The 16,026-nt window shown below is 34.1% G+C and overlaps 2 protein-coding genes across 2 annotated transcripts; both read right to left on the bottom strand.

Annotated features, from left to right (window-relative positions):
• On the bottom strand, window positions 10,527–10,848 carry LOC109125621. Its single transcript, XM_019227601.1, is given in 1 exon segment — window positions 10,527–10,848. A coding segment is annotated over 1 exon segment (96 nt). The 5' UTR covers window positions 10,695–10,848; the 3' UTR covers window positions 10,527–10,598.
• Window positions 11,750–13,388, bottom strand: LOC104701211 (aspartic proteinase PCS1-like). Its single transcript, XM_010416858.2, has one exon. The coding sequence runs from the start codon at window positions 13,326–13,328 to the stop codon at window positions 12,051–12,053; it is 1,278 nt and encodes a 425-aa protein (XP_010415160.1). The 5' UTR covers window positions 13,329–13,388; the 3' UTR covers window positions 11,750–12,050.

Genomic DNA, 16,026 nt, shown 5'->3' with positions numbered 1-16,026 from the left:
ACAAATATCTATATTTATGATTTCAAGAAGCTATGTACTTCTTGTGGCTCCTTTCTTAGTGTGTTTAGTTTGTTTAACTTAATGCAATCTATACACATTTTCTTATTGGTAAAATCAAGATTCAGAATGACTTCATCTTTTACCAATATTTTAATTCTTTCATAAGAAATATGTTCTAATCTTTTAAGCCACAAGAAATATGAGTCATCTATACATGTTTTATTTTTAAGTCTACTTTCAGAATACAAGGAGAGATGTGTCTCATAAGGTTGATCAGCCAGTTTTAACATATAAAGACCATCAACTAATATTCCAGAACCAATTCGTTTAGAGTTAAGAAATATATTAAAACAACCATCACCTTGAGTAGATTTCAAACCAGCCAAATCAAGTTTGCTTACATAAACTAAATTACGGGAAATAGATGGAACATAAAGTGTCTGATATAAATCTAGACAAAATACACTATCGAAAATGAGAATATAGGTACCGATAGCTTCAACTGGTGCCTTTGTCTCGATTTCCCATCAGTAAGTAGTTTTCACTTGAATTTATGGTTTGGATCGTAAGGAATCCCTGTACAGAATCACTACAAGAAAACACGTCTTTTGCGATGGACAAATCTATCGTGAAACCCTCGCAAATCGACAAAAGCGAGAAATTTGCGAGGAAAGTCCGTTCCTCGCAAATCGTGTCTCGCAAATCGGTCAACGTTGCAATTCCCTCGCAACTTTTGCGAGGAAACGTTGTCTCTCGCAAATCCCACGCATTTTTGCTAGGAACTACTATTCTAGCAAAATCCTAGCAATTCTGGATCTAGTAAATCCCTCGCAAATTTGCGAGACTTTTGCAATTAAAATTTCCGTTGCAAATTTCGGTGCAAATTGTAAAAAAAAATAGAATTTTCATTTTGGTAATTAAATTAAACTTGTAATTAAAATTAAACCTGGAATTATAATTAAACTTTATACTTAAGCAAATTAAAAGTACTAAGTTTACAATAACAAAACATAATAACCGATATTGTTCTAAATATGAGAGGATAAAGAGTACTAAGTTTACAAAACAAGTTCATCATTGTTTACTGTCCGGTGGTTCCATCTCCGGTGGTTCCATCTCCGGTGGCAGGTCTGGCCGGTGAATCTTCTCGGCGAAATCTAGCAGCAAACTCTGGATCTTTAGATGCAAGATAATCAAAGTATGCATCATAACTATGCATCTTCTCTGAATTTTCTTGCATCTTTTGTGCATTGGCCTGTAGTTGAGTTGCCTGAGTTTCAAGAACAGCTTCGGCAGCAGCAAGCTTCGCAGCTAGAACAAGTGGATCTTCAGAAGGAGGAGGCGGTTGAACAATATGAGCTGAAGATGCTTCTGCTTGCATGTTACCAACACCATATATCCGGTTCTTTTTCTTCGGAGCAACCTGCGAACAAAACATATAGACACCATAAGTGTTTACACAAACACAAACATTAACATAAACAATGAAGCATGTTTTACCTCGGCATAAATTTGGTTCTTCACAATTAGTGATAACCCACCAGAAGCACTACTCTCCATGTTATCCGCTGATATTAGGGAAGACTCAGCTTCAGCTATCTTTGACGACACTTCATTGAACACCTTCTCAGACAGTCCATCAACAAACGACCCATCAGGTTTCCTATGAGTATCTTCTAGTACTCGCAGGAAATCAGGTAGTGGCTCACCAGTACTCTCAGACTAAAAACAGAGAAATCAAACAACTATATTACTATATTGTATATATGATATGATTAATGAACTTGTGTTAAACATAGATACTTACAAGCTTTCGTGCTCGGGCTTTAAAAGAGGTCTGACCAGAACGGTGCTTATGTATTCCGGTGCCATCAGGATCACTATAGCGAGCATTACGGCTATTGATACTCTTTGCTTCTGATTTTGGTTCACACCAAAAGTTGACCAAGCCATCCCATACAGTAGGATCAAGCCACCGCGGCATTGCGTCATTACCTTTCTTCCTCCACTTACCCTTCCACCGAGACACTTGATCACTCATTCGGGTCTTCAACTTCTTTTCAAACTCAGCTCTAACTCTTCCATTGATGGACGCATCCCAATTGTATGTTTGCTTGTAAAGACATAAAATGAATCAGAAACAGAATCAGAACCAAATTCAAATTTAAACACAACAACAATTTGTAACTTACCGCAAAAGTTTCAAACCACCGGTTTACAACCGGACCTGGTGTTTGGGTCCAATTGGCATGAGCTGACTTGAAATCTCTTTCAAAAATGGCCCGGACAGTAGCAGCAACCGAAGAATCCTGGTCAAACCTACAAAACATAAGATAAAAGGAATTAGGATCATTGAAAATACAAAACATAAAGATAAACTATATGTTAGATACATAACATTCTCACCACATAGTACCCGGAGGTCGCTTAGGATCCAGTTTTGGTAAGCCAGCACGCCCGGGACTTGCAAGTAACTCTTCCAAAGTGAAAAACACTTGAGAGGCACTTGCACCGTTGACACACGACGTTGATTGCTGAGGAGGATCATTTTGCTGAGGAGGATCATTTTGCAGAGGAGGAAGATCATTTTGCACCGGTGAGGTACCTTGAGAAGAGGCGGTAGAATGTAGCCTTTGAGAAGAGCCAGTAGAGCGTACCCCTCGAGAAGGGACGGGAGGAGATAATCCTTGTGAAGATATGAACCTTGAGTAATGGTTTTGGTTGACAGATCTGTTTTGGTCTCGAGAAGACATCTGAGAAGAGAAGGAGAATATGTAAAATTAATCATTACCCTAAATTAAAAACAAAAATTAAAACACCTAATCACAATCGAATTGAATTAAAAACCCTAATCCCAATCGAAACCCTAATCCCAATCGAATCGAAACCCTAATCCCAATCGAAACCCTAATCCCAATCGAAACCCTAATCCCAATCGAATCGAAACCCTAATCCCAATCGAAACCCTAATCCCAATCGAAACCCTAATCCCAATCAAAACCCTAATTCCAATCGAAACCCTAATCCCAATCGAATCGAATTAAAACCCCTAAAATCGAATCGAAACCCTAATTGAAACCCTAATCAAATCGAAACCCTAATCGGAAAACCCTAAATCGAAACCCTAATCGGAAAACCCTAAATCGAAACCCAAAAATTGAATTAAGAACCCTAAATCGACAAACCCTAAATCGAAACCCATCTAAAAAACAACAGAAGAAGAGAGAGGAGGAGGAGATTAGTCGGAGAAGGGATGAGAGGAGGAGTAGCATAACCTGAGAAGGGATGGGAGGAGGAGTAGACACCGGAGAAGAGATGAGAGGAGGAGTAGACACCGGAGAAGAGATGAGAGGAGGAGTAGACAACCGGAGAAGGGATGAGATGAGGAGTAGACAACCGGAGAAGACAACCGGAGAAGAATGAAATCGGAAGAAGAAGAGAAGTTTTTAGGGTTTGTCGGCTGCGGGTGATGGTTTGAGCTTTGCTCAAACTAGGTTTTCTACTTATATAAGAAATTAATGGCGTCGCAATTCCCTCGCAAAATTTGCGAGGGATTTACTAGAGTCCCTCGCAAAAGCATCGCAAACAATAATTAATATAAATTTTCTTATTTACAGTTTTTTGCGACCAAATTGCGAGGGACTCTTGCAAATCCCTCGCAAAGTAAGTCTTAAAGGTCTAGGTTCAACGGTTTAGGGTTGTTATTTGCGAGGGAATTGCTATGTATTGAGACCTTTGCAATGGATTTGCGACTGATTTGCTAAAGCCATAGCAAATCAGTCGCAAATTTGTCGCAAACCTTGAATATCTAATTTGCAAAAACCATCAAAATAATTGTAACAAATTAGTCAAATTAACTTTCAAGTATATTATAAGGTCCAATGGTGTCATCATACTCTTTTCTATCATCAAACTTTCCAAAATTGTCCAATTTTGCATCTTACTCTAAACATGATGATGTTCTACACTATATCACATATATGTTCAATACATTGAGACAAATATTTGCCAAATTGTCCAATTCTCTAACAATTTTGTGTTGCACTGCTATCTTTGATTAATAGTTTTGGATTCATCTTTTTTAATCATTAATAGTAATGTAATAAGTCTTTAGGGTTTAGGGTTTAGGGTTAAGGGTTTAAAGTTTTTTTTGCGAGGGAATTGCTATGTTTTGGGTCTTTTGCAATGGATTTGCGACGAATTTGCTATGGCTCTAGCAAATCAGTCGCAAATTTGTCGCAAACCTTGAATATCTAATTTGTAAAAACCATCAAAATAATGTTAAAAGTTACTAAATTCACCTTATGAACACATTCAAATGTATTTCAGAATAATTCTATTAAGTTTTGTAATAGCAAATTTGCTATGGCTTTCGCAAATTACTCGCAATTCCATAGCAAATTTGCTATGGAGGTTGTTCTCGCAAAATCGTCGCAATATTGCGAGGGATTTGCGAGGAAAGGGACCTTCCCAGCGAATTTGTCGTAAATGCGTCGCAAATGAGCAGCAGATTTGCGACGGAGTTGTTCCTCGCAAATTTGCGAGGGATTTGCTACGGTTTTTTATTTCCTATTAAATCCCTCGCAAATCTATCGCAAATTTGCGAGAGCTGTACTCCGTCGCAATGTGTCCTCGCAAAAGGCTTGTTTTCTTGTAGTGAATTCATTACATGTACATTAGCACCGCTATCTATCCACCAAGTTTTGGAAGAAACATGAGTAAGATTAGATTCGGAAAAGCTTACGAAACCCATAGGATTACCTTTTTTTTTGAACCATTCTCTTCTTTTAGGGCAATCTTACTGAAAGTATCCAATCTTTTTTAAAAAGTTGCACTTGTAATCTTTCTTTGCGTTTTTCTTCGGATTAACTTGATCGAATTCATTCATAATGGGTGGTGCTCTTTGATGGCTCTTTTAATGCCTTTTCCCAACTTTGGATCCAGCTCCTTGAACATAATGGTAAACTTTAATGCCTTTACGACCAAGTCTAGCCTCCTCTTGGACTAGTTTATTAGCCAATTCATTTGATGTCCACCTTTCATCAATTGCATTATAATTGATCTGAATTGGTCTATACTGAGGAGGTAGTAAATTTAGGATTGTGACACTCCTATTTGCGGTGAGGTTTAAAAGAATTGAATTGGCCACCTATGTCACCAAAGTGCACTTATAATTTTTGTCAAGGGCCCTGAGAGAACTCCAGAGTTAAGCGTGCTTGAGCTGCAGTAGTGTCAGGATGGGTGACCTTCAGGAAAATGATTGTCGGAACTGTGCGAGTGAAGACAAAACACAGGGAAAGATCATGTGGTGATTTGTAGGAATGGTAACAAGTCTTTAAAGCCTCCCGGACGTAGCAACCCGACCGTCGGATATGGATGGACTCACAGGCCTCGTGAGAGGACGTGAGGGCCATTAAGGAAGGTGGGCCCATGGTTTGGGATTGGACATGAGGCCCACTAAGAGGTGGCGGTCGGGGAGTTACAAGGATAAATTGGACAAGAAATGAATCGTCCACACTCATTCCTAAATTCTTTAGTTTAGCCGCAAGGTTGGTCATTTCAATGCAATGTTCATGCATAGACCTTGTCCTATCATACTTAATGGTTCTAAGATCTGCCATAAGTTTCCCTACAAAGGATTTGTCTGCAGTCTTAAACCGTTCTTCTATAGCTGCTAGGTAAGCTTTAGCTTTATCTGCATCTGGAAGGAAAGTTTTAATATTGCTAGCTATGGTCATTTTTAAAAACATCATGCTTAATCTGTTCGCTTTCTCCCAAGCTTTATGAAGAGTTTTTTCTTCCTCAATACTAATTATAGTTAAGGGATCCGGCTCTTCATCACGAAGTGTCAAATCCATATCTAGTACTCCTAATGTGAACTCAACTTTCTCCTTCCATTCTGAGAAGTTGGTTCCAGTTAGGATCGGAACAGTAGAGACCATAGATGACAAACTAGCAGGAAATGATGTTGTGATTTAGAGATATAACAAGCTTCAATTGAAGTTCAAAATTTAAACAAGACATAACAAAAATTATTGAATGCATATGATTTTAAATTATAATGCTCATGTGGGTAGTCATTATAATATATCCTAAGGTCATAACTTTCAGAAACTTTTCTCGAATGATGTATCAGATTAATTAAGCTATATGTGGATATACTTAATTAACTCACATACAAACATTCTAATAAATTATTGATCATGTTTTATGTCAATAGTCTACCTGTGGGTAGCTAATTAATACATAAATATATCAAAATTTAAATATTTTGGTTTTCAATGTGTAAATCATTATAAGATAAAACCATTATGGTAATATCAATTTCTTAGTTATGCACATTAAGAGAAACCAATCTTTTATCACTTAAAAAAAAAATCTACAATTTAAACAAAGATTGTAACTTGAAGCTAAATCAAACAAAAAATTCAAGTGTACAAACATCAGAACTTAAAGCTTTAATTTTCAGTTCTTTAAACCATAAATCTATTATTCTTAATGAATTAATTAGATGTTCATAACCATAAGCTCTTATACCACATGTTAAACATACTTTAACATGAACCCTAAGATCTTAAACATCTATATCAATCACATAATGGAATCATAAATAGGATTAAAGTAATTGTAGAAATGATACTTCCTTGTATTGTTCTTGAAGCTTTCTTCTTTTCTTCTTTAATGGCTTAAAGACTTGAAAAAGAACTCTTTGATGATTTTTAGGTGGAAGATAAGGTTTTTCTCCCCTTTCCTATAAACTCTTTTCTTTAAGTGTTGTTTTATTTTCGTGATGATTTGTGATGGAGCAAACCATCTATTTATAGGAGGGAAGAGGACCTTACTCCTCATAAGGGTTTTGTCTGCTAATCTAATCTCAATCATCCATCATAGTAGAGATGAAGACATTGGTGACAAGTGTGAGGACAAATGTATAGCATTGCTTCTCAAACTTGGTTCACTGAACCTAAAGAACATGCAACTTAACACTTGTCCTCTTATAAGGTTTAGCATGACATATACCTTAGCACTTGTCTTTATAAGCATAAACATGACATATAGCTTCACACTTGTCCTTTTTAGTTCTCAAATGATTATTAAAAAAAAACAAAATATAACAAACCCAATTAAATGACCTACTAACTATAAGACCACATACATTAGTAAGAAATAATTATTTTTGTTTGAAATTAGTGAATAAAGAACAAGACAAATAAAAATTCAAAGAAGCGTGAAGGATAAGTAGTGCGAGCTCAAGTGATGACTCACGTTCAGGACCACAAGCTGCAGCTAACTATTTTTGCCGTCGGGCCTATAAAAGCAAAAGCAAAAGGAGTTTTCGTCTTATTTTCTCCTTGCAAAGAGACCGAGTGATGTCAGTAGAATAACGCCAAGAAAGAGACAACTTTGTAAAAGCAACTAGAAGGGGAACTAGAGTTATTGAGCAAGCATCTATTTAAAGGATGTGTATGTTTGAGAGAGAGATGTAAGGTAAGTAGAGAGAACAAAACAAAGAGTAAACTTGTGTTTTGTGTTCTTGGGGAAAGAGAGAGAAACAAGAGAGATTGAATCGAGTGAGCTTGTAAAGGGTTCAGTAGTGGGTGACAGATTTCTTTGTGTTAAATTCTATTAATAGTGGATTCTGGGAGACAGATCCCGGCCAAGATGTAGCTTCTTCGTTAACGGAATTGAATTGGGTAAACATTTGTTTGGTGTGCTCTGTTTTGTTCTGTTTTTTTGGTTCTGTTATGTTTCGAGTTCGTATTTTACAAACTTAGTTAAGTTCTCGAGATCCCTAGTTTAAGCTTATTCAAGCTAAAGACTTCAACTTTAGTTTCTGTTTAGCTTGTCAATTTTCTTACATATAGAATTTCAAAACTAAACTACAATGATGATTAAACCAAAAACTAAACTACAATGATGGTAACAAAGATGGGAAAGACGAAAAATGAAGAAATTAAAGAAACGTCATTGTCGGGAATAAAGAGAATAATAAAAGGAAAGAAAAGGTAAAGGGAGAAGAGTTGGAACTAAGCTGTCGGCTACTAGACCCCAAGTCCTATCTCAAAGTTAAGGCTGACCAGCTCATCTGTGGCCCCTACTTCACACTTCCCTAACATTTTCAAAGTTAAAAGCGTGTTAGTTGATCATATCTAATATCTTTGGTTTTGTTTTTGTTTCGATATAAAACTTTCATGTGTTGCAACTTGCAATGCTCAAAGTGTTTTGTCTTGGGGTTACATAGAAAATCTTAACTCATATTCTAGATTTGTGTTGGTTTTGACGGCGCCTAATATACTTGATTCTCTAACATTAACGTATCAATTACATTTTTTAATAAATAATCTGACCTATATTTGCTTAATCCCAAAAATATAAGATGATACATCTCCTTGTGACCTTGTCCGACTGTTAATTGATCTTAGTATTCTTTATTTGTTGCATGTATTTTTGTGGTTTATCCATTGCATCTTTCTCCTTCTATCCAATTTCTTAGAATAATACTATGTTTTTGGTTTATATTAATTCTAAAATGTCGTGTTGTGATCCTGATTTCGGTTTGTCTTACTAATAATTTGTAAATATCACAGAGACAATAAAATATAAAGCCATGCTTGTTTGTCTTTTCTTAATGTATTTTCGATTTCTATAATCAAGAATTATGTTACAAGCAAAGTTATAGTATAAATACACACACAAAGCAATTCGTGTTTCCTCCACATTCTAATCAAATATATGATAATGATAATGATTGTAACCACTAGCATTGACTAGTTGGTGAGTAAATGCATGTTAATGTTATAAATGTGGATTGTGGTGGGAGACTAGTTAGACAAAAAAACATCCACGAGAGTTTTAAGACTGTAGTATACATGTCTAGAATTAAATATGTTTTATAATAAAGTAAACAAAGATCTAAAATGTTATTACACCGATCACCTACATATATTACTTTTTAAATGTTTGAGTAATAATTATAAAATTAATGGGTTTTAAATCTTTGTATAAAGTTTTGAAATATGTGTGTATCAGTGATCAAATACAAAGAATCAAAATCATAGAAAATATATTTTAATATCTATTAATTTTGTTCGAAATTGTCTTTTCGTTAACTTATAATATAATGAAAAATATACAAGAACATGACATGTTAAATTTTGTTTTAGTCAACTGATATTATTGATGTAAAGCCTGACTGGTTCAAACGTTACGGTTGCAGTTACGGATGCGGGAAATTGCGGAAGTGGATGATTACGGTTGTAAGCATTATTAAGCGTTTTGAACGACTGGTTTAGCGGCTTAAAATTGGTGCGTTTGCGGGAAGTTTACGACAGGTTGAGCAGCGGGTGCAATAGCGGTTGGAACATAATAAATGTGATATCTAATATATAAATGTTTAAAAACACCAAAATTTTTATTAAACTTGAATTATAATTAAAATTTATCAAAATAATAATTATTCAAAAAAAAATTCATATTGAAATACTTATTCCTTTATGTATTTGGGTTTTCACCAAAAATTTAATCAAGTAATTTGATAAATGACAAAACATATGCTTTAGATCGTAGATCTTTTCTCTTTTCTCTTAGATCGTGGGTCATTAGTTGCATCGGTAGGAATGGTCAAGTGAGAATTGAGAAGAGTCATTGGTGATTTGTTTTAATATTTTTCACAAATAATCTTATTTTCTTAAATTTCTGATGAAATATTATACTCCCTCCGTTTCAAAATATAGAATGTTTTAACTAAAACACGCAGATTAAGAAGTCTTTACTTTTAACAAGTTTAACCAATCAGAAATAATACTGCATAATATAAAATACTAAACTAATCTAAAAATTGCATAGAAACTTGAAAACATCCTATATTATAAAACAAAAAACTTCTCTAAAACATCTTATATTTTGAAACGGAGGAAGTATTTATTTAGATTTTTTTGAACTTATGTGCGATGTGCCATTAAATTTACATCAAGTTTTCCGGATAATTGTTAATTGGAATATTATTTTTTTCTAATTGTTTATTTTATAATCTCTGCAATCGTATTCGTACTTCATTTTCTCTCATCCTTAATGAGTAAAATGGTTAGATAGAAAATATAACAAAAAAAAATTTCCAACCGCAATTGCCCGCAACCGCAAACGCTTGCGGGTAGCAGCTTTTAGAATTCAGTGGTTTGGAGCGGTTGGGAGCGATTAGGAGCGATTGGAAGCGGTTTGTGTGATTGGTTCCAATCGCTAGCAACCGCTACCACCCGCAAACGTAGCGTTTGCGGGAGGTAGCGGCAGAACCAGTCAACACCATAGAATACAAGGTAGAATACTACGCACGAAAGAAGGGAGGTTTAAGCCGGCGGACTACAAGATGTCTCTGAAGACAAAAGCCAGGAAAAAAAACGAGATTTTCTCGGAAATTAAACTAAGTACTAACAAGGAAACTAAAGCAAGTTGCCATACATAACAGAACATTTGATAACAAAAACGAAATGAGACAACAACTTTAATCTAAAAACAAAAGCAACCGGCAATAAAACTTTAAGAGAAACAATGGAACCAAGGGAACAAATAACCTCTTCTTCTAACGCACAAACGAATGAGATTTACCAAGGATGCCCACGACCAACTCAAGAATAACATCAACCACCTCCTAACACGATGAGAGCCAATCTCTCGTAACCAAGAACCAGGGACTTCATAACACGACAAGCAAGACCACTCACTTCCGGAAGCGACGACGACGTTGATACGCCCAAGAACGTCAAATTAGAAGTCTTCAAACGCGAGGAGCGAGGCCTAACTTCTCGAAGAACACCAATCACATAAACGAGACCAACATAAAAGGAGAAAGCTATCACCTACTAAGAACAACAAGAAGAAGAAGGAACTCAGCAAACTTAAGATTCTGCCATCACATTTAAACAAAACGAATCCTCTGCTTAGAAAGGAGCCGAAACATCCCAATTGAAGGCTACTAACTCTGCTTAATACTACTCAGGACTACCATAAAGCTACCACTAACAACAACCAACTATGTGATTCCATCTAATTCTAGCAAAACGTCGAAGAAGAACAACCAGAAGGCCAACTTACCGGACAATAGAAACAGAAGAGACCATGGCCATGGATTCACGAAAAACCAAACCTCGAGATCCACCAACAAGAACAGAGCACCCGCCAGATCTAAAGATCTCGGTCACCCAACAACAACCCTCTCTAGAGAAGCTGACCACCGACAGAACCAAACATCCTCGCCATGAAGATTAACCATTTCCACCAAAATAAATATTTCTCCAAATGAAAACCATGAGATAGATGAACTGCATAACCAAAAAACTAAAGTACAAACGGAAGGGGAAGCCACTCACGGCGTTAGTGAGAAGCGCCAACCATTAGAGTGACTTTCCAATCACATATCTAAAAAAACATAAGGTTTTACTATTTGAAAGAAGAGACAGCGGCGCTCCCTTTAAAAAAAAATTACATGTTAATTTTTATACAATTATAAATAATTATTTAAGATTATAAAAATTTCCGAATCTAATAAAATTAACTATTATAATTTTTAATATAAATCTGATTGGCACTTTTTATAGTTAGTACGTATAGTAGACTCCATGTTTTGAGTTTACTTTGATTTATTAGTGGCCACATATGTAGACATTCGGCTTAGAGTAGATCTATATTTTTGGATTATTGTACTAATTAAGTAGTACCATAATAAAAATAACACCAAACAAAAGCACTTCTGAAAAATTCTCAAATCTAAATCTCATATTTTTCTTCATCCACAAGTCTTTCAGCACGAGTCAACAATCCACAGTGACAAATATAAAGATATTTTTTTTATGTAACATCCCCAAGTTAATATGAACCATATAATGTACAAAACGGTACAACCATAAAAATCTACGTGAACACTTTTAATTATTTTTTGTAGGACATCCTCATTCAAAACTGATATTAACTATGTACCGTCCGATTAAACATCCTCGAACGAATCGAGTCCACCAGAAGAACTCTATTCCCACCGTAGCTGAATCCAACCCGTTTCCTCAGAGTAATCTGCTACAGTCAGCTTTAGCGAAACCAACTCTTCTATTGGTCACATCGAACTCAACCCAAAGATTCTGTTGATGAACGTTCCCGATTATATTACTAGCTGCTCCAAGCATACTCGACCGTCCGATTCCAACGCAGTGAACCCCACCTCCCACGTTAACAAGAACCCTCTCTTTCGGAACATGTATCTCAACTCCTCTAGTAAACTCAAACACAAGATCACCTATCAACCGTTGGATCATCACCACGTTTCCATCGAAACACATGTCAGCTGTTCCACCGTACACGTAACCTTTCTTTAATCGCCGCCCAACACGTCTTACTATCTCTCCTCTCACTGCATCGTAAGCTGCGTCCACTAAATGAGTAAACTCGGATCCTGAATCAACCATCGTTTGACCCGACCCGCCTGCATCGGGTCTAAAAACCGAACCGGAAATGTTAAGCTTCTTTAAACCGAATTTAATCCCAATCATCGGTACAGTGTAAGCCAACGGATCAAGATTTGGCATTCGTTGACTTTCAGGAAAAGTCAACAGTGAAACGTATTTGAAACCGTGCGAATTCGGGTTATCTCCGAGGTAAAACGAACCGGTTGGTGTAAAACCGGGCCGGTTTGATTTGGGTGGGATACAGTAAGAGAACTTCGAAATCTTAGCTTGAGAGACGAACGAGAGACGACCACGGTTCATTCCCAAAATACCCCTATCATCAGAGGACTCAGTAGCGCAACCAAGTATCAAAGGAGGGGTAATTTCGGTATTAGAGAAAGTTATTTTTTCTTTGACGAGGTTACCTTCAGCGAAGGTTCCATCAGCGTAGAAATACGAGTAGTGACATAAACGGTTCGAGTCACAAGAAGTGGGAAGTGTAAAATCTGGGATTCTTGGTTTACAAAGAGGGTGAGAGCAAGGTAAGGTTGAGAAAGAAGAGGAGAGAGATGGGTCGAACGATGTTACTGGTGGGAGCTTTTTGCGGTGGCATTGGATCCATGAGAGTTGGCTTCCTGTGTCAAGAACCATTTGTTGTGTTTGCGGTGGTGTTCCTATAGGAAGTGAGATGATTAGAGCCATTGAGTATTTGAATCTTGATCGGAAGTGGTAGTGTGGAGATGGGTTTTTGCTGGAGAGGAGGGAGGTTGTGAAGGTTGTGGTTTTGGGTGAGATGGGGAGAGAGGTGAGTGGGAGGTGGATGGAGAGTGAGGTTGAGAGAGATACAACATAGTTGAGGAAGAAGAAGAAGAAGAAGAGTGGTTTTGGAATGGGAGACATTTTTTTGTGTGTTTTTTTGTGAAGTGAGAGAGATGATGGAGAGTAATGGAAGGTGTGACTGTAATATATAGACACTTAACATACACGTTTTCTTACTTAATTTTCAGGTTTATTAAAAGGGTTTTTGTTTTTTTGGGATATCCCATATTATTTTGGAGTTTTAAGATTGTATGTAATTTATAGTAAGTTTGTACGAGTTTGACAAAATTGAAAATAAGAAAAATGGTTAGATTTTTTTTTTTGGGATATAGTATTATTATTTGGTTGTAAATTACAAATTTTGAAATACTTATCATTTCCTTACAAAAATAGGATAATTTTTGAAGGAAATTATTGCAACCAAGAAATTAATTATCAAGCAATATATAATTGATCCGGATCTAAATAATAATGAATCTTCGTTCGAAACATTTTAGATATATAAATATGAAGTATATGTAACATATTTTAACTATGCTTTAACAAAAAAAATGGAGATAAATAATTTTGAGATGATTATTAGGGGAATGTTTAGTTAGAAAAATAATAACTAGTACTATGTAAATTTTTATTGTATCTACCTGCATTATTACATAATGTTATATGGATTAATATTTGTTGAAATAATTAATAAATGCTCAAATCAAATATAACCAAATGATTTTGTAGACAACTTTTAGAAATGAAAGATTAAAATAGAAGAAAGAATTATTTCTAATTTTCTACATCGGATCTAAAAATATGGTCCAAAAATATGGTCCACCATGTATTCTTGTGTGTCTTCCTCCAAGGAAATATTGTTTTAACTTAACCAAATATTTCTTTTACTAGATTAAGACTTTGCTAGAGTACATGTTGAAATTTATTTTATTTATATTATAATTTTTTTATAAAATATATTTTATGTGATTATTTTTAAATTTTTTTGGATAAAACATTATGCAATAAACTAAATATGATGGCTTGAAAAAAGACACATATATTGTAAGTTTTATATTGTTAATGATTCCAGATATGTACCCGTGTTATAACACTGATTAAATTTTATTTTATACAAAATTTATATATTTTATATTTTAAAATAAAATTTTAATATTTTGCATTAGGTTATATATGAGAAGTTATTTCAACAATATATATTCTACATCATGACTTGAATGTCATTATAAGAAATAATTTTGTAAATTTAGTTTTTAAAAAGCGAATTATTATATTATGAGTAATTTAATATATTGTTATACTTTTTGTTTTAATATACTTGGTTTCTTAAATTTTTTTCATATTATAGTGACATATTATTGACATTGCTATAACAAATCAATTTAGAGTGTTTATAGTTTCTAACTTTTATATCAAGTTTCAATATATTAAAAGTATTTCAAAATAAATTATTTGAAATTTATTATATTATATAAAATTATAAAATTCAACAAAAATATGAAATTAAATTTAAATATTCAAATTTTGACCATTTACTCAGTAAAATTTTTAATTCAATAGATATTATTTTTAAAGAATAATATTACTAAAGCTTGAATATTTTATAGATTGAACAATTTATATTTGTTTTTAATAATTCAACTTATGGTATATCCGGAAATAAAACTATTTTTTAATTATAATAAATAATATTATAATTTATTTGTTTCACAAAATAGGCTCATATATAAAAATGAGAGGTGGAGTATAATGATAATTAACAAGTTAATATGTTAAGTTAGATATCAAAAGATTTTATTTGATAAATAATTTAATAAAAGAAATTAATATGGTAAGTTAGATGATATGATTTTTTAGAATATTCTCTTTAAGATTTTTGGTATAACTTATTTGTAACCAATTAATCTATCATTAATGTATAACTTATTAAAATTGTATAGTTTACAAAACAATATTGTGTACTTCGGTTTTATTATATAGGAGATTTAATGGCTATAAACTGATTACCAAGAGTTTCAATAAATAAAATTAGGACGCATTTTTTCCTGTTACACTTCATACACAGCTTGCGGCTTAATTATCTAATACACAGCTAGTGGAGTTTTCATTTCGTTATACAGTATATAAACACATATAGTTTTGGTTTGACAGTATTTACTATTTACGGTGGCAAATAAGCGAATTAGCTGATTGTGTTGAATATTTTTTGTAGTTAATATAGTTGAATAATAAGCACTTCTTCGTTTAGTTATATTATTTTAAGTAGTTGGATTACGTTAGGTAAGTACTTTATCAAGAAAACAAATATTGTTTTTACAATAGTCAATTAGGTTTTAATATGAATATTTTTGCAATAATAAACAATACTCCACAATTTTGTCCTCTTGAGTGGCAAATTCTATAGCTAATGGTTACCCTTAAAACAAGTGTTCAGTTTCAGTTTTACACCATTCTCTACAAAATTAGTATGTTTCTTTAATAATTTCAAGAAAAGACTTCTAAAACATCTAAATGTCGTAAGAAGTGGGAAACAATTTATGTGTTAATGGGAAAGATGACAAAAGATGTTGAGGCCGAAAGCAATATGAAGTTCGAAACGCGGTTTCTCTTAAATTTGAGACAATGATTTATTCCATACTATTTGTTTTCTTACGGAATTCTGTTTTAGATTTATATAAATGTTTTTTTTTTCTTCCAACACTTATTATTATTTCTAAATTTTGGTGGTTACAAACTTTTTTGTATGTGATGTCTTATTTTAATTGATTTGTTTACCGGA

The sequence above is a fragment of the Camelina sativa genome, chromosome 7, assembly GCF_000633955.1.
Source record: "Camelina sativa cultivar DH55 chromosome 7, Cs, whole genome shotgun sequence".
NCBI classification, from domain to species: Eukaryota; Viridiplantae; Streptophyta; class Magnoliopsida; order Brassicales; family Brassicaceae; genus Camelina; species Camelina sativa.
This window is presented reverse-complemented; position numbering and strand designations above follow the sequence as displayed.